General features: G+C 40.8%; 1 protein-coding gene across 27 annotated transcripts in view; it reads left to right on the top strand.

Annotated features, from left to right (window-relative positions):
• Nucleotides 1–25,005, top strand: part of DMD (dystrophin) — a 1,308,223-nt gene that overhangs the window by 1,236,357 nt on the left and 46,861 nt on the right. For all 27 annotated transcript variants that reach the window (XM_069784897.1, XM_069784898.1, XM_069784912.1 and 24 more), the window contains 5 exons: nt 4,809–4,883; nt 9,895–10,096; nt 13,428–13,513; nt 16,096–16,253; nt 24,645–24,811. In XM_069784897.1, the coding sequence (XP_069640998.1) occupies nt 4,809–4,883; nt 9,895–10,096; nt 13,428–13,513; nt 16,096–16,253; nt 24,645–24,811 (688 nt within the window). The remainder of the gene's footprint in view (nt 1–4,808; nt 4,884–9,894; nt 10,097–13,427; nt 13,514–16,095; nt 16,254–24,644; nt 24,812–25,005) is intronic.

The following is a 25,005-nucleotide window of genomic DNA, read 5'->3' as shown; positions in this document are numbered from 1 at the left end:
TATTTGTTGATATTGTGTCAGTAGTCAGTGGGGCGTTCCATCAGGTGGTTCACATTTTTGATACAAATCAGTGACCGCTTCTCAAATGAGTGGGTTTTCTTTACCTGATGATCCACTGGCAAAAGGATCTGCAATGTGTAATTACAGCTGTTTCTACAACAGTGTGTAGAAATACAACATTTGAAAGCTTGTTGATTAGGCTGTCTTAGCTCTTTTGTGGAAGAACATAGCCCTTACCTTTTGAGATTTCTCTCAACATGCAGAATTATGCAGAAGAGGCTAGGATTGAATTATCTGATCATCTTTCCATAATATTTCTGATTTGAGTTATTCCTATCAGCAGTCTGAATTCTTCATTAAAGCTGCATGCATAATAAGAGTACTAGTTCTTGTTCAATGTTATTCATATTAATATGAATGCACATAAGAATATGAACATGAACATGTTCATATGTTGTAGGCACATGATGGACATGGAGAAAATCACTTACGTAGATAACCTTCTCCCTACTGCCTTAGTTGCAGTGAAGCAAAGGGAGGTGCTTGTCATGTCTATAATGAAAAGAGGAAAGCAGTGAAAGGAGATTTCCTAATTTCTGAGATTCACTGATGCTTCAGCTCTTTGAACTCCTTTCTCCATGACAGTGGGAGGGCTGCGGTGGAAGCTTAGGAAGATCATGGAGAGATCTTAACTGCTGTGTTGGTGGGAATTGTTCATTGTTGCGAAGGCATCAGCTGTAAGCACCTGCCCTGTCTTACAGGTCTTCTGTAATGCAATCTTAAATCTTCTCCCCTAGAAAGTTTTATATTCCCTTGAACAGAGAGGTTGTTCATGGCTGAGTGATGGGAGAGCCATGATTTCTCTTTGCTCTGGGATTTTTTTAATCTGATCTTTAAGGTCCCTTCCAACCCAAATCATGCTATGATTCTGTGAGTGTCACCAAATACTCCTGTGTGATCCTTTCCTCAGTCTGTTCCTTTCCAGGGGCCAGGTGACCTCTTCCACTACATCGTTGTTTCAGACGATAAACAGATTATGCTCTTGAGCATTTACATTTTTTTGTTCAAAGCTTGAATGTTACCTCCTGCACAACAAGGACTGGGAGTATCATTAAACAACTTACAAAAGTTTCAAATACTCCAAGGGCTTTTTAGCCCTCTGACCACCTCATTTGGTTGACGAGATGGCGCATACTTTCTAGGAGTGAGAGGAAAGGGCTGCAGGAAAGCTTGTGTGCTATACTGAGCTCTCCAACCTGCTCAGAGATGATAAAAGCTTTGGAGTTAAGGCTTAGTGGGTCCTGACTCTTTTAGTGGGTTGTTCGGGAGTGGAGAAAGCATTGCATTTTTTTCCCTTGGGACCCAGGAAGGAAAAAAAACCAAACCCAAGAACGCAGAGAAGGAGTTTCCATAGGCCGTCGGGAGGTTGCTGCTGCTTGAGCCTCCTTCCTCCCTCCTCCGCACGTTCCTGGCAGCCGTGGCCGGCTTGTGGCCAGGCAGTGCCTTGCGCTGCCTCGCTCGGAGTCTCCTCCATCACTGTTAGCGGTGACGTTACCTCCAGCGCTCCCGAGCCCAGTGACGAGCTCTCATTCCCTGACAGTCTGATGTTCTATGGTTCATTTAAATGAGGTCATATACCAGCAAGGGAGATATTTTGAACGCAATTAGGAGAGACCTGGGCTCCCCTCCCTGCTCCAGAGAGCAACACGTTTGTTTGTTCCAGAAGTAGCTTCGGGGGAGGTAAGACACCACCAGCAGTTTCATAGGAGTAAGGAGGGGAAAAGCTAAATCATTAAGATCCAGTGACCTTAAGTGACCGTCACCACCTGGTAAGAGAGCTGTCCATCAGGAGCATGGAGGTGGTCGCATAGCAAAGATGGGAGGTGAGCAGTTGACATGGGGACAGCAACTGGGCATGGGCCGATACTGGTAACAGCAACGAAGGGTGGGAGTGGAGGCATGCCACGGCTACGCTTGGCCACAGCATGTACAGTCAAAAGATGACACTGCTGCTACTTTCTCAAAACCTGAGTTGATGGCTTTGAAACTAACTCCTGACAATGCTTGTTGATCATTTACAGCAGATGCTTCTTGGCAGCAATGTCATTAAGGTTGATAATAAATTCAGTGTGTGTTACATACAGAGGAGAATAGGTGTAAACTACAGCACTTTCAGGATTAAGTGTCTTCATGGATTGTACTTTCTGCCCTGATCAGGGCCTGAAATATGCATATATATATATATAATTTCCTAATATTTCTTAAATTGTAAATAATAAGTAGAGAAGCTTTTTTCAGAATACTCACGGAAAATTTAGGGAAGCCTTCTTTATTTTATCAAATGCTAGCCATAATCTAATTTTTTCCGGAATACAAGTGCAGATTTACAACAAGGGTACAAAATGTAACTGAAGTCACTGTGTGTTTGCGAGAGACTGCTTTATTAATTTCCCTTCAAGACAAAGTAAGCCGCTTAGTTTAAATTGCTCACTCTATTCCACACCACATTAAGGCTTCTGGACCTGTCAGGATGACTGCGAGAGAGGGAGCTGGCAGGAACAATACACAGGGGAACTGCCCATTAAAAAGGTATATGGAACTGTAAAAAGAAAAAGAAATTATACACAAAGCTGAAACTTTCCCTTCTGCTGTAAAACATGTTTTAGAAACGTTCCATAGCTTTTATGAAGGTATACAAAACTACTGAATTATCAAACCTCAAATTACTCATTCAGAACAGCTTAATTAAAATTAATGTAATCGAGACTATATTCCCTCCGCTACCTGTACTTGTACAGCATTGTAAATGATGTTGGGATAGTTACACCCAAGCTACCACATTGCAAACAGCTTTATAGCACCCCAGCGCATATGCCAGCAAGGAACTGTTTTGTATTATTTGCCCTGGTTTTCATCATATTCTTTCTCTAAGAGTCTGCCGGGCTTAGAGGCAGCTTATGGGGCTAAATGGACCTTTATTCTGAGCCAGTATATTTTTTATTAATGTTCTTTTTGTATTTACATAGTAGTTTACATTTTCCAAACACTTTCCCATCATTAACTCCTTAGGCCCCACGGGTTTCATCAGTTAATAAATGCATTCAGCAGTGCTGCTGGGTGCTGAAACTGGCTGGCACAAACAGTCCATTTCAGTGCTAGTAAACCCTTAAATTACAAGATGCCAACCGATCTGTTGGGAACGGTCCCTAGACCACTTAAATGCCCAGGAGCGCCTGTGCCCAGGAATTGGTTGGGTAGGTGACAGGGCCAAAATCGTGCCAGCAGCAGTCTGGTTTTTCAGCGGTGGGGGTGACCGCCCTGAGCACACGAGAGTGCCCCTCGCCACCCTGCGGTTCCCGGTGCAGCCGCCCTGTGGAGTCCCTGGGAGGTGCTGGCAGTGCCACTCGGGAAACAGCATCGGTTCATGGACTCGCCCCCGAACCGGCAACCTGGATGGCTTACCGGGGTTCTCTTTGATGAAGGTATCAGACTGAAGTAGCGCGCAGTTAGCTTAGGTATCTGTTGATTACTCGCGTCAACAAAAGCTCTTTGCCAGGTTTACGCGCTCACTTCTGCATCCCTAGTTTGATTCTGAATAACGCGAGCGGTGGTGTATCCGCACTGTAGTCTTGGTATGCCAAATCTAGTTGTAAATTACGAGTTAGCCAATGTACTGCTACTGATGGCAGGAATTCAGCCAGAGTAGTTTCAATCTCACTTTCTGTGAATTTTATCTTCATTCTTGTTGTAAATGGGGTTTGCCCAAGGGCCACCCTCAGCAAAGCCAGGGACAAGATTAGAATAAGCGCATCTTCCTCAGTCTGGTTTCACAGAAGAGAAAGATGAAAATGTAGTTTCCTGGCCAGATTTGGTCCGAGACAGCCCCTCCTTTCTTTTCAGCTTTGTCTAATGTTCACTTCTTAGGCTACAGACCAGTTGCTGTGCCTGGCTGTGGAGATGACCACAATTCGGTGCTGAATAACGTCCAGGTAGCCGGTACCGAGCCTCCCATGCACTGAGAGGCCTCTCTGTTCTGGTGTGGTGTGACTGGTTTGGTGTGTGGCTTGCCTTGTCCCTGCACTGTCTGGGGAGGTTTTGCAAGCCAACTATTCAGCGGGGACTTGTGCTGATGTCCTCGTTTTGTTAACCACGTGAGAAGGAAGGCTTTAGCAAAAATCACGCCACGCCGTGTGTTCCTAGCCGGGTGCCGTTCCCTGCTGTTTCGGAGGTGGGAACACACTTGGCTGGGTGTGCTAGCTTCTCGCCAGGAAGGCACTACATCTCAGGGCATGGCTGGGATCTGCTTAGGTGGAAAGCACAAAAGTTTCATTGGTTTTTGTTCAAAGTTGTTTTTTTTTTAGCAGTAGCTGAGAGTCGCCTGTTTTTTCCTGGGCAGAGCTCTTCTCTTGGGGCTGCCTGCATGCAGCCCAGCTGGCACATTGGGCAGACAAGGAGGAATTTCAGGTTCTTATCTCTCTCACAGTGCCTCCGGTGTGAAAGGCTGCGGTCTTTTCAGACAACACTGCTGCAGCCACTGATGTTGTCCTTTCAAGTGCTCTTGAGTTCAGTGCCTTTGAACGAAAGGAAGTAACACTTTAGGACTTCGTGTTTTTCTTTTGGATGATTGATTGTCAAGTTTTGAGGACTTTTGCGCAGTGAAGTAGAGTTTCTAACATACTTTTTTTTTTTTCCTCTGTTCTTTTCACCAATGAGTATAATCTTCTAGTTCAACTTAACAATGTCTTTGTGAGTCTGGTTATTTCTAAGGTGTAAAGCTGATCTTTTATTTTAATATTTCCTCCCTGCAGCTGACTTGAACAACGTCAGGTTCTCGGCGTACAGGACTGCCATGAAACTCCGCAGGCTGCAGAAAGCCCTCTGCTGTAAGTATGTGCCTCTGGCTCACCCACTGCCAGGAAGACTTTATGATCAACACACCAAGTTTACTTGCAACTTTCAGAAGCAGAAAAACAGCCCCACACATATCCCCAGCTCTACTTGCTGCATGGAAACCTCTTAACTGAAAGGTCTTCCGCTGCCACCGGTTTGCACATTCCTCACAAAACCAAACTGCTGGGCGGTCTGCAGATCTGTCCCTTGTAAGACAGAGTAGCGGATCAGAAACAAAATTAACATCCTCTACATATTTCTTATCTTTATACTCGTTAGCTGGTATTTTCACTGTGTTCGTTACTGGAGCCACGTCCCCTGTCAGCCACAGCCTTACGGCTCAAGACCAAAGGAACAAGATTGTAGTGTACTGGGAACAGTGAGAGTTTGGGTGAAATAATTGCTCCAGAGCTGGAGTTGCTAATGGTTTGTTAAGTTGTGTCTTGAACCCTGAGGGGCTGTTGCCTTTCAACGAGATCATCACAATAAACATTTAGCTTCATTTTTCCCCAGCTTTTGGTTATGTTCAGAAGTCTCTCATCAGCCATACATCAGTGATGTGCATGTTCTAACATTTTAATTCTCTCAGTTGGTGTATGGTATTCTACCTGTCACTGGAGTTATGTTTCCTCTTCAGCTTATTGTAACCTGATAGCTAAATAATTTGCTCATAGTTTTCTTGGTAGGCCGATCAGTTGCCAAAACAAGCAGTTTATTAGGTGGTACTATTTGGAGGGTTATTAAAATATTTTAACATTCACTATTTGGCATTTAATTACAGGGTTAAATTTCTGACACAGTTGCAAATGTCTCAACTGTTGATTTATCTCAAGTTTGGATTTGTGCTCACATGTTTCTGGAACTGTGTCAAACCTCAGTATTTTTGAGCATGTTTACTTTTAGGCTTATAAGCATGGGTGAATTCCACTAGTGAACAGACTTAATTTCTGAATTTATAAAAAGAAAAAGAAAAAAAGGAAAAAAAAGAATAAGTGAAAAGTCTTGTAACATTATGAAAGATTTCAACATGAATGAAGTGACAAAGAATGAGTTATGATGATCAGAAATACCAACATGGCACAGCTCTCCTGCCACACTCATTGTGGAAAGGTATTGTAAAGAAACCAGAGCCATATGCAGTGGAAAGTATTCATAATCAGTGCAGCACTGAAGTAAGGGACTAAAAGTTTTGGAATTACAGGTTTCTGTAGCTGGCAGTGCACAGGAGTGACTTGTAACAGGTTTTTATGGCTGAAAGTGCAAAACTTTGCATCCTGTTTTATCTGTATTCCGCCGATTCCTACCACTGAATAATTCTAGACTCGTCTTGGACTTCACAGTGTGGAATGGTAATTATGCACCAAAGTCAGTTTATCTCTCAAGGTTACACTTAGGTAGATTTTCTGAGAATGAATGTTTTCAGAGACATGCAGTGGCGCTTACACTGATTACTTTAGCACATTCTTCATACTTGTATCTAAGGAGAAGTATTTAAGGAATTTGGTTAGCAGTCTTTGTTCTTACAAATATTTTTGCTTGGAGACACCATCGTTGTATTTGTGTATTCTATGATTTCAGTGTCGCTTGTGAGCTCAGTTTAATTAGATTTTTTTTTATAAAACCCAACTCATTACAAAATTTTTTTTCTGCAGTAGAAATAAAGCAGTGCTGGGTTTCAGGGCTCCTACGCATAGCCCCAAATCCCTGCATTCCGCTTGCAGTAGGTGCTGCTTTCAGCTCTTACTTTTTATTTCAGTTTTAAAATGGCAGGAGTTTAAATATATATATATATATATGTATATTATTCTTTTCTGCAAACTTCATAAAAAGCAGAGCAGTTTTGTCTGCTGAGGAGCCCTCTAAAGATATGTACACAATAGAAGGCCTGCAGAAGTGAAGGTACAGCCTGTTTCTCAGTGGCAAGAACAGAAACACTTTTAAAAATGAACTATACTTAGACTTTCATTCTTTTCAGTTTGTAAATCAGCCCAATGAACATTAAGACACTAGGATATTAAACTTAAAGAAGAATATGGAAAATGGTAATCCTTAACAAATAAATGCTTGTGTACTGTGTTACCTTAGAGAAATCTAGTGTGTGGCTCTATCATCCCAGCCTTCAAAATTGTTGTGGGCATGCCAGGTGTAACTCTTGCACCTTTTTTTTAAAATATATGGTTTCCTTTGATATTCACATCAAAGCATGTTGACTTTCTTGTTTTGCTACTTTTAAAAGATCTGATCTTCAATTGCAAACCACATCTGAACATTGTGATGTCAATAAAATGAGATGTATTCACAAACTTTTCTTGGAGATGCAGCAAAAGAAAATACTCAAGAACTTCTGTTAGGGTGGTTTTTTTCCTTTAATTTTATGCAGGCTAGATTAAATATATATTTTTTAACATATCAGCCAATAGCAGCAGGTTACAGAGGAGATGATCTTGCATTCTGGCAACACTATTAATACTTTTTATCACCAGCCATATGTTGAGTTTTCCCTAAGTTCAGTATGTGATCTCCACAGAAGAACAAAAGAGTGGCAGAGAACTCACAAAAGGTACAAAGCATAAAGTGGTATGGTTTATTTCAATTAAAGCTTTGCAAATCACAGAATGGCAATGAATATACAACTCTTCAGTACATATCTGGCTGTTGGGGCTTGTCTTTTGAAAGTCTGTCATTCATGGGACCTCCATATTTGCTTTCAGGAAAGAAATACACAATTCCTGGCTCTGGGAGAGGACCCTCCACATTTCTTTAATCTTGGTGGGAAAGGTGCAGGAGGAGCTTAATGTGGCGAAGGCCAGAGCCACTCTTCTTCCCATAAAAAGAAGTTCCCTAAAGCAGAGCATGGTGGCAAGCACTTTTTGCTTGTTATAAGATGAACATGTGTTATTAACTTCAAGATAGGACAGGAGGCTGATGAAGAACGGGGTGAAAGGCTTTTCAGAAGTTGCTGCTTATTAGTGGGAAAAGCTTTCACAAAGTGGAATGACCCATGTTTAGCAGTAGCTGCATATATAATTAAGCTGCCACTCAGATGCCTGAGGGGTTCATTTAATTACCATTGATTCATAGTCTCAAAGGAACTGAGAGTTCAGCCTCAAGCTCAGAGTTCAAGGTGTTGTGAAGGCAGTGCTCTATTTCCAATTTGACTAATAAATTATTAGAAGAGTCTTTCTGAGACTTTTAGGAATGGGTCTGATAAATATGCTTTTGTGGGATATAACACTGACCTTAGAATAGCTATACTTTATATGCTAGTAGCTTAAACATAATATTCCAAAATATTTTCTTTTAATAAATATCTATATGCTAATGTGAAAACAGTGAAATTCCAATAAAGCTCTGTATAAAACCACAGATTCAAAGTTAAATTTCTTGGTATAATAATAAGGATAACATTCCAAGCCTTCCTTACTCTAGCACTGGGTATGTCAGGCCCACAGTGTGAAATTTTCAGAGGTGCTTAAGGGATTTAGTAGCAGAAGTCCCTATTGATTTCCAATGTAATTTATACTCCTGAAATTCTTTTGGCAATTATGAAGTCCCAACATGCTGTCCATGCAGCATTACCAAGCAGCCCTGCGTGCAGCTGAAGTATTTTTCATCTCCACTAGGAGATGAAAGGGTCAGTTTATCCTTGGTAAAATAGGATACTCAAGTGTGAATTTGGCAAATGCGCCCTTAAGCTGGATCAAGTTCTAAAAAAATTCCTGTATGGGGTTCTGCATTTAGCCTCTGCACATTTTTTTTTCTTTTTTTTTTTTGACGTTACCAAGAGATGTTGCTTACCAGGACTCCATGAAGCACATTTTTATTCCAATGAGAGAAAAACTGCTCTTGCAGTTGGGTCAGTTCATTTCCCAGTTTTGTGAAGAATTTCCTGGATGATTTTGGGCATTTCATTCTAAGCCAGATGCTACTCCCTCGAGTCATGTTGAATCATGCTGCACTTTGTGACTGCTCATGGTATGAGCAGGACTAACAGCATCTGGTCTTTAATATCCCTATTTCTCACACCCTGGAAATTCACTGCAAAGAATTACAACGGGTTTTCTTGTGGCAGCAGGAAGATCTGCGTTAATAGTATCATTTTTCTGATTTGTTCTTGTTCCTGTTTTGCTTTGTAAACCAACATCCCATAACTCTCTGATTTGGTGTCCCCCAAAATGTGATGCTGCTGTTGATGTTAGTACGCAGAGAGTAAGAGCTGAGAAAGGGAAGTTCTGTTTTGCCTTGGACATCCGAATTTCAAAATGCAACTGACTTAAATTGGAATGAAAATCAAGTTTTTAAATGTCCATGACAAAAAACTCTGTTGTATGTTGACTGATAAGTTTTAAATGTGTCTTACTCTGTAATGTCCTAGAGGTATTATAAATGTAAATGCTCTGCAAAATTAAAAATGGATAAATTTCATTAATAAATATTAAAAGAGGTCATATAATGTTCCTGGAACCTTCTTTTCCCCGTTCTCACGAGAGGAAAAGTAACAGAGGTTAATCCCAGTTCAGTTGTGATTTGTTTGTGTATTCCTTGTGGAGTTTGGTTCAGTTAAGATTGCTCGACTTACATAAGAAATGGATGGCACGTCTCAGGAAAGCTGATGACATGTACTATGTTTCGAGCACGTTTGGTGAATGCAGTAGTCAAATATTAGCCTATCTGTAGGAACATAAAACATGGAATATGTAATTTTTACTTAAATAGTAATTTGTGTAATATTTCCATAGGATCCAATGGCATAATAGGTACTTTACAGCTAAAAATGAACCAAATTTCACTTTTATAAACACTGCCCTCCAAGACCACAGCTGAATAAACAGTGCACCTGTAGGAGTCTTGAAACCAGTCTGGCATGTGACTTTCAGAGGACATAAAATGTCCTCTAACCAGGCATGTAAGCCAAGTAAATTGTTCTATTTACTTTTTGGGTATGGGTAATACAACCACTGTTCCTCTTCAATCTTTATTGTGTGGGGTTTTTTATTTTAACAGTGGATCTCCTGAGTCTGTCTGCTGCATGTGATGCCTTGGACCAGCACAACCTCAAACAAAATGACCAGCCGATGGATATTCTGCAGATCATTAACTGCTTGACCACCATTTACGATCGACTGGAACAAGAGCACAATAATCTGGTCAACGTTCCTCTCTGCGTGGACATGTGCCTCAACTGGCTGCTGAATGTCTACGACACGTACGTATGGGTGCTCTGAACGTGGGCCGCTCAGGAGCTTTCCCAACAGCACAGGGGGGAGGGGGAAGGGGTAACGAGCCGTCCACCTCATTATAAAATGAATGGCTTGAAACTGAAAAAAAACCAGTAGTTGAAGTGAAAGTTTAATAAACCTAATGGTTTAATGGCTGCATTTAGCTGAATCAATACAGCCCTTGATTAGGCTTACAATCCTAGCTTTATTAAGCTAAGCAATGAGAGAGCTGGAAAACAACTTTTTAAACAGATTTCTGTGTTCAGAGCAATTCTGGGACTACATGTCCTCAGTAGGTCATGGCTTTGCATGGCTTTTTAAATTTATTTAGGTAAAGAAATTCAAGAGAATTACCCAGAAGCAACAGTACGAACACCATCATATAGACTCTTGCATGTGTCTGTACTTCTGCATGTTAAACCTTTTCAGAGCTGTCCATTTTCTATAGCTTTCAATCTAAAATTTTTGTTCAAAGATGGAAGAGGTTCATCTCTAATCTAATGTGCTTACAACCCTTGACAGTCAGGAGATTTGAGGAATACTTAATGTAAAATTTAATTTTAAAAAGTGTACCTATAAGTATAAATACAACAGAGTAAATTTACCTTAAGAAGATTTATGAGTATTCCTATTCAGTGCGTTAATGGTGTTGCTCATGATGCATAGACAAATTCCAACACACATTTGTAAGCTAATTTTAGAATAAGCCATTATTTTTTTATTTGGTGAATTTAGTGAAAAAAATGTCAGTGGAAGTCTTTATTTGTGTTTTTAATGTTTGTATCAGCCACCTTCCACCAGACACATATTTCCATTGAAACGGTTCCATTTTGAACCGTATCGAAGTGAAGCGCCATAACATTGTTCTTGCATGCACCCTTTATCACAGCACTGAAGCTTCAATGATCGCCTACCCAAAAAAAAGTACAGATTTGTACAGAGTCTCTTCCTGCAGGTTGACCTCCAATAAGCCAGTTGCTTATAACATCCTCTGCAGCAGCTGCAATATCCTGTGAAGTGGATTACCAGATTACATTATATTCTCGTGTAGTGTACCGGTAGTAGAGAATGGGGCTATATTCATTTAAGAGCCAGGTTTTATTTCTTTACTCTACTTTGGCTTCCACAGAACTCTGATCCACTTCTGAATTATCATCAACTATAAATAACATATAAACGAAGATACTCAGTTAGCGAAAAAAAAAGATGTGCTAGGGATGTTAATCCAGATCAGCCATGTTAGAGGCAGAGAGGGAAATAAAGGTCGCTCCCCAGGCTGCTCCTAAGTTGGACAGTCCGGTTTAGATTTCCTGTGTCCAGTCGAATTCTCTTTATGTTGCACTGTGCTGAAAGTACAACATTAGAAATTACAATTTGCTGCCTCCAGGCAATTCCCTTGGTACGCTAGGGAACTGTATATTGCAGGACGCAACGTTTTATGTGTGAGGAAAGCTCGTAGCTATTTTGCTGAAATTCAGGTTTGAATTACGCTGGTAAGAGAGGTGACCTTGGGGTTACATGTGTTTAGTTTTCATTGTAAACTTAATAGGCAGAGATCAACCGAAGTGCATAGCAGTACTGGAGACATTTAATTAAATATACTGAATCTTTACTTTTCTTATAATTGAAAACTGTCATTTGTGAAGATATTAATCAAATTCACAGTCAATGACTGATCTAATTATGGGCACAGCTCTGCAAATCCAACACGTTTCAGATTTGTTTTAATTGATCAGTCACTCATGCTCATTTGCAGTAGTATGCTAAAGTATTGGTTTGACTTGGGAGGAGAGGAGAGTGAACTGAACAACTCACGATTCGTGCAAGTTTCAATTTAATATGCCTTGCAGGGAAATCATCATTCTACAGTCTTCTGTATAATTTGCATGAGCCTGGTATTCATCAGCAGGAGTTTCTCAGGGCACAGAGGATAATTAATTTGGAAAAGATTTGGGGGAGAGGAGTAAGAGGAGTGGCATGTGGAAAGCATAGGTAAACAACAAATTTTTATTCATGATGAAAAACGCAAGATTCTGTACTAAAAGGTTGCAAATTCTAAATTGAGCTTTGCCCACTGGTTTCCGTCTGCACCTTTTATAGGGTTTGCAGGGGAGATACATGGGTAAATGAGCACTGCTGGCCTCTACAACGCTTTCATAGGATTAAAAAGACAACATGCATCTGTGCCAAACAGTGGAGCCTGATGCATGACTATGGCATGCCGGTACATGATTTATCTTATTTCCAGTGGTGTTCTTACTGGCAATGCTTCAGAACTGTTGATAAGGCTCTGCTTCAAAAATGTCATTTTTAGGCATTAGCTTCCTACGTTGTATATGTCTTCGTTTGCAATAGATGTTATATATTTGAAATGCTATCAGAAATAAAAGTCTTGGGGGAAGCCAGCAACTGGAAGTAAATTGAGCTAAACCAGATGACTGAGAGAAGATGTGAAGGTTTGTCATTGTGTCGCCTGCAGCGCAGAGGAGGATGTTTTTCTCACAGTCACGGTAAAACGCAAAAGTAATAGCGTGGGCACATTACAAGGCAGGAGTGACTGTGAGGGGAAGGCTGACCAGAGGCAGCACGGGGACTGAGGTGGAGCATACCAGCCCCTTGGCACTGGGCAGGACAGGTTTGACTGCTGCGAGGAGGAGCTCAGAAACCACGCTGTGTTGTTAATGGCATAACTGTACAGCCTGCCTGCCTTCTCGTGATCACTAGGCAAGCTTCATCAGTCACCTGAATGTCTTGCAAGTGCCCCCGTCGCTGCTCACTGCTGGCAGAGGCTGCTTTTTTGTGCTTAGCTCCCTGTTGCCTTCTCAAACAAGTCAGGGCAGGGCTGACAGACAGTAAGCAGACTTTGTAAAAACGACTGCTACATCGCGCTTCTAATGAAAGTGAAGCTATATTGTCTTTGCCAAAAGAGATGGTTTGCTGTTCTGTCAGGGACCTCATCTTCTCTGAGAATAGCTCAGCAGCAGTTCATAGAGAAGCCTGTTCAAGTAAGTGTAAGGTAAAGACTCTTTACTCTCACTTTTGTCATAAAAAAGGAGGTGAGTAATTATTTCCAAATGAGACCATTTCTGGTTGAATTGATACAACAGCACAATCCAATTCAGCTATGCCTGTGAAGCCACAACCGTATTTTATATTTCATTTCTAGCTTACCTAATAACCAGCCAGCATGTGCTGTGCAACATGGTTCTGTGTGGGACTTCATTTATGACGACTACGGTACTGCAGTGAACTTCATTATAGTAGACAAATTATGACATGAATGGATCATATTATCAGCCAATGTTTCTTTTTCATTAGGGGTCGCACAGGAAGGATTCGTGTCTTATCTTTCAAAACTGGTGTTGTATCCCTTTGTAAAGCACACCTGGAAGATAAATATAGATGTAAGTCAATGTAATTCTTTTGGTTTTAGTCTATGTTTATATTCTGTTTTTATTCCTCCAATTTATTGCATAAACATTTAGATAGTATACAGAGACATTCTTTTAGATAGCCCTGATGCAAAGTGTGTTAATTCACTCCACCTTGTACTTTTAAGTTATTTGTTCAGTACAGTTTTAGGTAGTTGAGCACAGCAGTCCCCAAACTTTTTTGATTGCACCCCTACCAGTAAAAAATTTTTGAGCATGCACCCCCAATAGGTGTATATTTATTTATAAATTATATATGTGTACTACTGTACTAATAATTATGTACATTATAAAACATACCAAAAATAGAAATTAAAAAAGTTACAAGAAAGATGAAGGAAACACTATTTTTAAATTTTTAAATTTAATCTATTAACAGTACAAAAAATATTTCCTTACTGCACCCTAATGGATTGTCTTGCACGCTCCCCGGGGTACAAGAACCCTGTTTGGAGACCACTGGTTTAGCACACCTTCATACACAAAAATGCATGTCTACAGGACATCTTGCATTACAACATTTTGAAATATATTAACTTTTTAAGATGTTTTCCATAATGTGGTCAGGGTCTTGTTATTTACATTGTGTTTAAATATAGTTGCTACCTTTAAATAAATATGCAAATTTTGCATATCTTATTACACCAAATCCTGAAATACTTGAAAAAATTCCAATTGAAGCTTTAGTTTTATCTGACTAATAAATCAGTTCATTAGTGAGGCTAGATCCCGAAAAGAACTACTGATAAGAGTAGTTCTCAAGACTAACTTTCTGGTTAAATTAACTGGTAACACTCATTCATGCATTTAAAAAAACCACTAAAAAACCAACCCTTAGGATTTGACCCAATACCATAGCAGCTCTTCATCAATTGTTATTATTTTATTCTTCTACTACTGAAAGTTGAAGAACACTGAAGAGAAAACAGTTCCGACAACAGAGTCAGTGCATGACTATGTATAATTGGATCAGATTTTAGGGCAATCACTATGAATGTCATGATCTCTAGATGTTTCATGTGGGTGTTGTGAAAAAGTATTCAGAAAATCTTTTAAGAAAATTATTCAGTATGGATATTTTTCAAAATGATATTTCCTTGAGGATTATCAAAGTTATAAAGGAAAACATTTATTCATATTTTATAGTCTCCTGCAGTGTGTGTGCCCGGTAATGCGTAATCCCCCTTTTTAAGGTTGTAGAACACTTAATGTTTTAATGGTGGGGAAATTGAAAGCTGAATCATTTGTGGGAGAGGAAGGAATTGTCTCTGCCAGGCTGTGGTCTGGCTTTACCATCCATGCCGAAGTTGTAGTGCAATTGCTCTTCTTATTGCTGCAGGTATGCTTTGAGTTGCACCCCTTAAATTTTTTTCTCTCATTTGTGCAGCAGAGCAGAGTTGGTTGTGCTAGAGCACAAGTCTTCAGGCTTGCAGAGGTTAATGAAGGTTTTATCCAAAATTATTTATTACAAAACTAGACTCGGCAAGAGTGAAATTCATGTAATTAAAAAATAATCCTTTCTCTATCCATTCCTTTATTCCTTCGGAAGAAAACAGGTGTCAAAGCAGTGCTAGGAATGTTATCTCGAGCAGTGCTGAAGCACCTTTATAATTGTATCCCTGGTGTCGGGTGAAATATTAAGGTGGCTCCAAAAAAAGGGTGTTATTTTATTCTAGCTGTCTCTCGGTCTCTTTTTTTTTTAACTCTTTGAAAATAAAGGAGAATTTATTCAGGTCATGTACTGTCAACAGGGATATTACCAAATAAATATTTCAGTTAATGCTAACCTGATTTTTCTTCTTACTATGAACTCTAAAACCTTCTCAATGTATACGTAGTATAACTAATTCCCACCAAATTAAATTGAGTTTACAAAGGGATAATAATTCTGTCCTGTAAGGATTCTTTTCTAGAGTGATGCAGTAACAGAACATGGCTTCAAGTGACATTTCTCTTCAGAAGTGAAAACTTAGGATGATATTAACATTCTCCGTGGATGGCAGGTTCTGTCGTGCAGTAATGTTTTTCTTTCATTTTAGAAATACTCTTGGGTTAAAAGATTATGATGTATCGAAGTTAGGGAGCTCTTGTTTTTCAGATCAACTCATCTGAAAGAGAAATGGATTCTCCAAGCTGTACATTGATTGCTAAGACTTGAAAATGTGCTGTATGTTGTATGAGATTATTTTACTGTGAAACAATATTTTTGAAACATTTATGTTGTTGGGGCTCTAAGATCCTGCTGTTTAGTTAGCTGTGTTGCAGAATCAGCGCTGCTATTGTCAGTAATGCCACAGGTGCTGTGTTAGAATGGGCTTTCCTCCCAGGTACAAGCCAATAATGCTATTAAAAATTTTCACTCGACTGCATATTTAACAGAGAAAATACAGTGTTTATGGGAAGAGAAGCACCCACACTGAAGACACATTTTTGTGTTCATGCCCGCCAAGGCTGTTGACCACACTTGTGAGCCTTTGAAACTATGCAAACTTCCCCACTATTTGCTGCATCCCTGTAGCGATGCTTTAGCTCTGGTGTCCTTTTCCTTCCTCCAGACCTGTTCAAGCAAGTGGCAAGCTCCACTGGCTTCTGTGACCAGCGCCGGCTGGGGCTCCTGCTGCACGACTCCATCCAGATCCCTCGGCAGCTGGGCGAAGTGGCCTCCTTTGGGGGCAGCAATATCGAGCCGAGCGTCAGAAGCTGCTTCCAGTTTGTAAGTTCGTGTTTGCTCACTGTTAATTTTCTGATTTGTATTTTGTGTCAAGATAGCCTGTCCGTTCTGAAGAGGATTGAAAATCTGGAAGGAGGGTTAGGGTACCGAGGGTTGTTTAATGGTGGTGTTCACTGGTGTATTAAACCATTCCTTTGATGAGATGTATTTGAATTAGTCTGTTTCGCTGGCCATGGTGGAAGAAGCCCAGATTATATTGTTATCCAGAGAGCAAATAATTGTCATCAAGGCTTATATTGTAACTGAACCCTGCAAACAGTTTAAGTCTTTGTTATGGCAGCTCCTGGTTTTACAATTTTGTATTGCCAGCAGTAGATCGCCACTTATTGCTTCCATGTAGGTGAACAGAAATGGTTAATCTAAATTTTGGGCATATACATACCAGTGACAGCCAGGTGCCCAGGGGGGCAATAGGACAGGAGCGACTGCCTGCAGTGCTGTCTAGGGGCAAGGAGTGCTCAATGAGCTCCTTCCACTGCTTGAATGGATAATGCCAGTTTTCTTTAAAGAGTACTGAAAGAATTCCCGTCCTGTCTGTTGAGGAATACATGGCAAACTGGAGGCTCTTTTTCAAACTTGTAAATTATTTAATCTGGGCAGGAAGAGAGTTAAGGGAATTATTCATCCTTCTCCTAACCACCAGCAGAATGCACAAGATGAAGACAGCTGCTTAATGAAAAGGTAGAGGAGGGGAGGTAATGTATGATCTGTGATTAACTCTCAATGCATCTTCTACATTACAATGGAAGAAATGCTCTTTTCCCATCCCCTGATGTCCCTGGGGGATTTTTTGTTTGTTTGAGGGCGGGGGAGTTGTTTGCTGTTTTTGCCTGCTGCTCAAGTTTCATTATGTAGTAGTTTCAGTTCTGTAGTAAGCAAAACGCAGAAAGTTTTTTTCAATGAATATTAATGCTTGGAAGTGATTATGAAAAGAATCTAATTCTAAAATCACCACAAACTTCAGTTGTGATGGGACGTTTGCTTTCTGTATTTTTAAAACTTCTTTTAATAGATTAATTCTACAGGGTTCACATTTTCCCATTTCCATCATTCATGTCTTGACCTTTTATAATTCTAGTCTGTATTTGATGCCATTTGCAAGTTAATGTTTTATAGGGCCATATCCTGGGGATAACCCATGCTGATAAACTATGCGTAGTAATGTTGATAGCGGGGTTAGACCCTGCTGTGTCTTTAGAGCCTCAAGTTCCATGTTGGGCTTTCAAGTGAGACCAGCACAAAATGATGCCACAGCAAATCCATGGTCAAAAGCTTGTTTCTGCAGATGACCTTCCTCAGAAATTAGGCCTTGCTGGATCCTATTGTTTTCCCAAGTGAATGGCAACAGTGCTTAGAACACTGTTGAAAAACTGATAAGGAAAGTGACCTCGAAATCTGACAAAAACATGTTTTTTTTGGAAAGGGGGCTGCCATTCTGTGTATTTATACTAGGAAAGAAAGCAATAAAATTCATAGTGATGGAACACACAAAACCAGTTTCTATAAAGTAGGAGGAAGACTTTGGAATAAATGTTTATTTGAATAAAATGAGTTAGCAACCTTGTCATTACAGATGAAGACATGCCAGTGGGCTGAATGCTGTACCGCATCCAGCTGCCGGCATTTCTTTAAACAGCCCGAGCACAACTGGGCACAACCTTTGCCATGTTCATAAATCAGAACATCGGAAAACCTGAGGTTTCCTTCTCTTACCTGCACTAAGAGGAATTTCATCCTCTCTTTTTCCTTTGGGCGAAGCTTCATTTTAATTTGCAGAGTGGGAGGGTGGTTTCTGACCTGGGTTGCAGCAGAACAGATGACCTTCTAGGAGGACCAGAAAGGGGGATGGAGGCTCAACCGAGGAGGGGAAATACAAAAATAGGCAGGATGGAGTCCTAGGGAAGAGGAGCAGAAATCCAAGTGTAGGGAGAGCCCTGATGGAGAGGAGGGAGAAGGAACTAAGGAGTGGAAAAATACAGGCCACCGTTAGGGAACGATGGTAGGAACAGTAGTGGGAATAGTAGCGATGAAGGAAACAGAAGGGTGGGTAGGATGAGGCATGAAAGAAGGGAGCAGCCAGGAATGGAGATGGGGGAAGAAATAAGACCTTTCCAGGAGAAGGGGAGGAGGGGAGCACAGAGACATCCTTTTGGTGTAGGATGGTGGTGCTGGGGGGGGGGCATCGCAGAGGTGCTGGGGGTGTGGGGAGGGGAGCAGGGAGCAGCCCGGGAAAGGGAGAGGCTGGAGGAGGTAGACAGCCGAGGAGGATTGCACAGGGCTCCTGGCAGCCTCCTTTTACTGAAGTGAGATAATTCAATTTTTAAAAATATTGTGGGGATTCATAGTTTACATTACTGTGTGGAAACTAAATTAAGTCTTTGTACACCCACGGTGAGGAACGCTTTTTCTTCAGGGGTTTTTTTTTCTTTCCTTTTTTTTTTTTTATTTTCTGGTGATGATAAGCCAGCAATAAATTGCAGTCATGTCAGAGTCTGCAACAAATGTGTGCTTCAGAAATGGCTCTCCCAGCCCCCTTAGGTTAGGTGCCCTGGCAACGGCCTTGTCTGTCTGCACAACAGCAGAAAAAAAGGAGATGTTTACTGTTCCCGGCGATAACAGGGGAAATCTCTCCTGCTTTTCGGTTTGAAGTGCGAGTCTTTGGGAATGAGGGTTGGGGAGGGAGGGGAGGCTTCCTAGCCTGGCTGTTGGCAGCAGCCTGCCCGATGCCCACTCCCGCTGCCCACTCCTGCCGGCACTGCCTGCTCCCCAGGAGCAGGTCCCCTTACCACAGGCTGCTGCTGCCCAGTTACTTTTCATCCCCCCAGCACCGACTCTTGCTTTCCATAGTTTTCTTCGTGTAGGGGAAGGTGCTGATAGTAATTCTTGGGAGAAAAAGGATATTACAGGACTCATCTTTCCTATGCGGGGCAAGGGGCTGTAACTTCCGCTTTGAGATTTTAAAGAAAACATATTTTTAAGTGAGAGCAAGGAGCTTGATCTAATGACCATTTGAAGACTATGTAGTTCTGCCTGGGCTCAGACTGCATCAAAGCAATCTATAGATCCATGAAAAATTGAGTGAATTCAGTATTACTGCAGTGTGAAAGCGCTTTCCTTTTAGTTCTATGATGGGTACGTTATTTTAAGTAAACAGGATAGGGAATTGATAAGGATTGAAGGATACATGTGCTGTGTTTTAATCAGTGGAAAATTATTAATATGCTTTCCGTGTATAATGTAAATAGGACCTAGGAATTCATATCACTGCCTTGGATGAGTTACTGTGGCATTGGGACATTTAAGAGATGTGATGCGAAAACAGAGTGCAGCTCGGATGAAAATGTCTCTTGCTGTTTCTCAATAAAATTTTCAATATTTGGTTCTTGGTTATAAACTGCTTTAAGTATGCTTTCTTCCGAGGGTGTACTTGGAGTACTTGATGTGGAAAACTAGTACCAATGAAGCTAAGGAGTAGTAAAATATGTGCAGTTAATTTATATCTGTATTTTAAACCTTCTTGTTTCATTTCACTTTGACAGAGGAAAGTATTTTAATATTCTATGTTGTATAGTCTTGGTTTCTAGATTTGTACTTGACCAATGATAAGGCAAGATTAGCCTGGTTTTTACAACTACTTCTACGTGTCCAAATCCGGTGTATTTACTCAGACAAATAAAAGCCAAAATAGGAGCCTGTTAGTCCTTTTAGGTGGGGTTTGGGTATTCCAAATCCTGGGCCAGGACCCTGATAGTGACCTGGGCCATGAATGCTGTGATTTGAGTTGGTTGGGCAGTTGTTTTGTGAGGGGTCGGTTGGGTTCGGTTTTTTTTCCCAGGAAATACCAATACTGTGTACAAGTAACTATATATAGTTATATAGAGGTCTGTATGAAAATAACATACAAATGCAGCGTTACCGTTAAGGCACTCAATCTCTTTTGAGAGATCGAGGTAGCGCTTGTTTCTATTCATAGGATATTTCTTCTGCTTTTGGCTCTGACAGGGGAGAGCTGGCCTAAGGGAACTAGCAAATCCTTCCTCAAGCTGCTGTAAATGTCATAAAACAGCAATTCTGGTTTTATTTCAGCAGGATTTTGTGAACCTGTGCCTGACTTTGGGAGGCACTCTTCAAGAGTCCTACAAGTGAACTGCTTTAAAGAGCCATTTTCAAATGGTTCAGGGGATGGGGAGCAGGAAGATGGGTTTTTTTCAAGTGTGGATGATATAAAACTGTATATTAATTCACTTCTGGGTTCATAGTTTTTTATTTTACTACTCTTTGCCACAACACTAAACACATTGACTGGAGTAGTCAATGGAATCAAGTGTAATGCAAGGGGTCAAAGTAATGATCTTAAGCATTTGCTCCAAGGGTCGAGGCAGATTTAAGCAGTTTGTGCCACCCAAAGTTACCTTCGTAATAATCCTCTCTTTCCTGACCTTGAAACAGCAGTTGTCTCAGAAACAATAAATTCTTGACTTTTGTTTTCTTACCAGACAGCAATGGGGAGAACACGAACATAATGAGGAAGTCACTCAAGAGCGGAAGACAAGGTCGAACAGGGTTTGGTCTGACTCTGGGGAGACAGGGCTGCTGTTCATGGCTTGCTCTGCATTTTTAAACTTTTAACAAGTCATAAGAATCCTATTCCTCAGTTTGGTTTGTCCAAAATAATATATACCTCAACTAATGGAAATGTTTTCATCCCAGATGAAAAACACCATTAAATTAACAATGTTAATTTAGCTCCAATTAATTTCCTACACTGCACATAAACAGAATATAGCTCATCAAAAATGTTATCAGAAATTTGTGCTATATTGTCTGACTGTCCAAAAACATATCACATTGTTCATGTAAAATCACGACTGGATTTTGGAGTATATTTCATATTATGGATAGATAAAGTCAATATAGCATAGAATATTTTTTAAACTACTAGCTGGAACAAGAGGGGGGAAAAAAAAAGAAAAATTCAGCTCCTAAGTATTGCGTAAAGATGCTAGCACAACCCAACTTCCTATTCCCCCATTGTTTCTGCAAAAGAAATACTGAAAAACAGATGTCTGGAACATAATGGATTTGAATGTCCCCCATAACAAATTGTTACTTGTAAGCTGGAAAGAGCTTTATGAATTTCACTTTATGATTCACTCTGTTATTACCATAAAAATTGGGAGTTGCACAGAAATGTGTTCAAGAGAAGAACCATTAATATTCTTTACAGCTTGATCTTGTTGGTTCAGATACGAACTGTATGAATTCAGACTTTTTCCCTTATGTAAAATCTTCAGCTGCTGCCTTTACCGGATTTAGAGATTATTAAAAAAATTGTAATAGCAGCTCAGGGGACAGTTGAGAACTGTCTGTCCTATACGGTCTGACCCTGACCAGCTTTTCTCCATGTGGCTTTAAATCTTCATGTAATATAATTCGGAACCAGTTCTGATACATTTTAATGCACCTAATCTCTCTGAGCACAGGTTTTGTACAGTCAGCGTCCGGAGCTCTGGGTAGGCAGCTATTGGGACTGCCAGCAATTGACAGTGACTGCAAAATTAAAATAGATCTTTGGGTGTTACAGAAAGTCTTTCATTGCCGCCACATTTTCCCTGGAAATTTAAAGCAGCTACAAGTGGAGAACAGCGCTTTGAGCGGCTCATTCTTATTCTGACTGCAGCTTGCACTGCAGCATTTCTGTACACTTCATGTTTTTCTGTTATAAGTGGCATATTAAAGAGATCCTCTTAAATTTTTTTTGAGGCTTAGAGGACCTCTGTATAGGAAGTGTAGTCTGCTAGGCAGGGTAATGGTTTGCCAGTGTAGTTCCTGGCTGACGCTGCCTCACCAAGTGATCCACAGAAAGTCTCTCCCCAGCCCCTTTACTGCCCTGGCTGCTAGCTGAAAAATAGACATACAGATGATAATATTTTATAAATATGCCTTTCTCTTAGGAGAGTTCTAGAATTAATTTAATTCTATTGAATTCACTGATATCCTGCAGCAGAAGACAGTATCCGCTGTTGCGAGCAGATGCTGTTGCCAGTGGTGGCTGGACTTTATTGTACTTTTGATTTTTTCTCTTTTTCCTTTGGGAGGGTTTCCTAAACTCTATAGCTACATGAAAAAACAGAGGAGTAGGATTTAATACAGAAGTATTTCAGTGGGTGAAAAAAAAAAAAAGGTCATTCCATTTCACGTAAGACCTGTAGTGAATATTAAATTGTGAGGGACTTTATCTGAATAACTGTAGATATGTTGTGGTTTGATCCAAACATCCAAAAAAGATGTGTATGACTGTACTAGAAATCCATATACATGGATCTTAAATGCAGTCACAGGAGTCTTAAGATGGTTTCCCAAATTAGCATCTCAAGAAGAAAGCCCTGACCAAAAAATCTCTTTGTTTCTAATTAACCAAAGCATTGCAGCAGCATTTTAAGTCAATTTTAATGCAACACATTTTTCAGGAGACATTCTGGGGTTTTTCTTCCACATCTTTCTGGTGGCCAGGGATTCTGTCTAGGAGACTTGGCATTTTTCTCAGTCTTCAAGTATTGATCAGTTAATTTGTTTGTCAAGATTATAAACAGTGTTAGCTTAAAAAAAAAACCAAACAAAACCCACACAATGAATTGGTTTTCCCTATAGCTCTCTCTCCTTTAGATCAGTTGTGATATTTTTTCTCCATATTTGTTGCTAGCATTTTCAGTTGAATAGGGTTTTAGCTAGGTCATACTAAACTCAGGTTTCATGAGAAACTGGAAAAGTAACTGAGAGCAAGCATAAAAAAAACCCCCAGCACTCAATCCCCTATTCATCTTGGTCCATGTACACGATACATTAATGCTTATTATTTATTTAAATGCTTCAAATAAGTTTGGAACCACAAAGGAAGACAGTCTGCCTTGTGAAGTTTGAAATAGAAAAGACTGGCCCACAGAGGGCTGTATTTGAAGGCCCAGAGAAAAAGGAAAACAGAGGATTTAAATATATTCAGCCCATAAATATGCTGTTTCTGCTGGGTAGCATGGAAGGAAATGTCTCAAGGAATTTGAATTAGCACGTAGTGATGGTTTAGAGAAATGGAGCGGGATGGTATCCCACTTCATCACTTGGGCTGTTCCCTATGCGGACCTGTCCTCCTCCCTCCCGTCCTCCCTGCCAGAGCCCTCCACTGTTTCCACCTGATCCATCACCTTGCTTTCAGCACTGAAACCAGCTTCCAGGTTCTCAGATAACCAGTTTTCTGCTGGCTTCCCGCCATCCTGCACGCCGGAGAGACGTTCCCTGCAAACATTGACTCCGTCACTTCACTGGTTTCCTTAAAATCCCTTTTGATGCTCTTTGCCTTTATTCTGCACTGTTCTTTGCGGTGGCTAGCCCGCCAGTATGGTGTGACCTCTATCCGTGTAGGTCGTTTGCCGTTGTCCCCCGTTGCCTTGTGTTTCTCGTCTCTTTGCTCCTTCTTTTTCGATACTGTAGGTACTGCCAGGTAGGGGTGATATATCATTTTTTGGTGTGTGCACGGTACCTGCCCCAATGGAATTCAGCTCTGCGACTGCACTGCCTTGAGCTTACTGTAGAAGAGATGCCTGAAATAAACACACTGGTTAGGATGTGATGGGAAGGCAGCAGAGGAACGGGGCTGCCGGGAAGTGTTCCTAGGCTCTTCTGCTGTTGGCAAAGAGGCGAAAATGGGAAGTAATGGAATATGAGGCTAAATTGATCATATTCTGTGGGACAAAACTGCATTGTGTTCGCAGGCAATGACGAGAAATTTAGAGATGATATGATGGGAAGAGGGATGCTGAGGCATTTAAGGAGGCAGAGTTTACATGTTGAACAGCAGGCTTGAGAAGGGATTTGAATGATTTCCTCACATGTGCGTTTTAAAGGTCAGTGTGATAATGAAGGATGTTAAGGAGGAAGAAATTTTGATCAAAAGACATGCAATTTTTAGGGCTTGGATAACAAACTGTTTTTAAAATAGGTGAGAAGCAGTGCTATGCAGGCTCAGATAAGAGAGATGGGAAACATGAGATCAAGCATCAAAGGTGATCCTGTAAGTGGGTGATTTTCTCTTGTGACAGAGTACATGGTAGTGCTGTCTATTGTAATAGGGAATAAGAGAAGGAGAGATTTGAAATGTTAATAATAGTTTTCCGTTCCTGGCTTGAAGGCAGGATCCTGGAGATTTTTCTGATTTTTTTTATTTTTTCTTTATGAATGGCTGGACTGGGGGAAAAGCTGGAGTATATTCAGGGAAAAGATACGGAGTAGGCAGGAAGCAAATGGCTTGAGCTGTTAATTAGCTGGTAGTAGACACATCACTTGTGCTCAGCCCCTGTCTTTCTTCCCCCTGTGTTACAGGCCAACAACAAACCGGAGATCGAAGCAGCCCTCTTCCTGGACTGGATGAGGCTGGAACCGCAGTCCATGGTGTGGCTGCCTGTCTTGCACAGGGTGGCTGCTGCTGAGACCGCCAAACACCAAGCAAAGTGTAACATCTGCAAGGAGTGCCCAATTATTGGATTCAGGTACAAATTCGCTCCCTTTCTGCCATGTGTACTACTGCTTGGTGGATCAAGAGCTCTGCTTGTTTCCAGGCAAATCATGCGTTTGATTTTATGCATGCTGTTCAGGGAAAAAATAATTGTGATGGGACACAAGGGAGAGTTACACCTAGACTGGGTACAGTGATGGGAGAGTTGAAGAGAACAAAAATCATCTA

Source organism: Haliaeetus albicilla, chromosome 6 (genome assembly GCF_947461875.1).
Source record: "Haliaeetus albicilla chromosome 6, bHalAlb1.1, whole genome shotgun sequence".
NCBI classification, from domain to species: domain Eukaryota; kingdom Metazoa; phylum Chordata; class Aves; order Accipitriformes; family Accipitridae; genus Haliaeetus; species Haliaeetus albicilla.
Note: the sequence above shows the minus strand (reverse complement) of the source record. Positions and strands in the feature narration are given on the sequence as shown.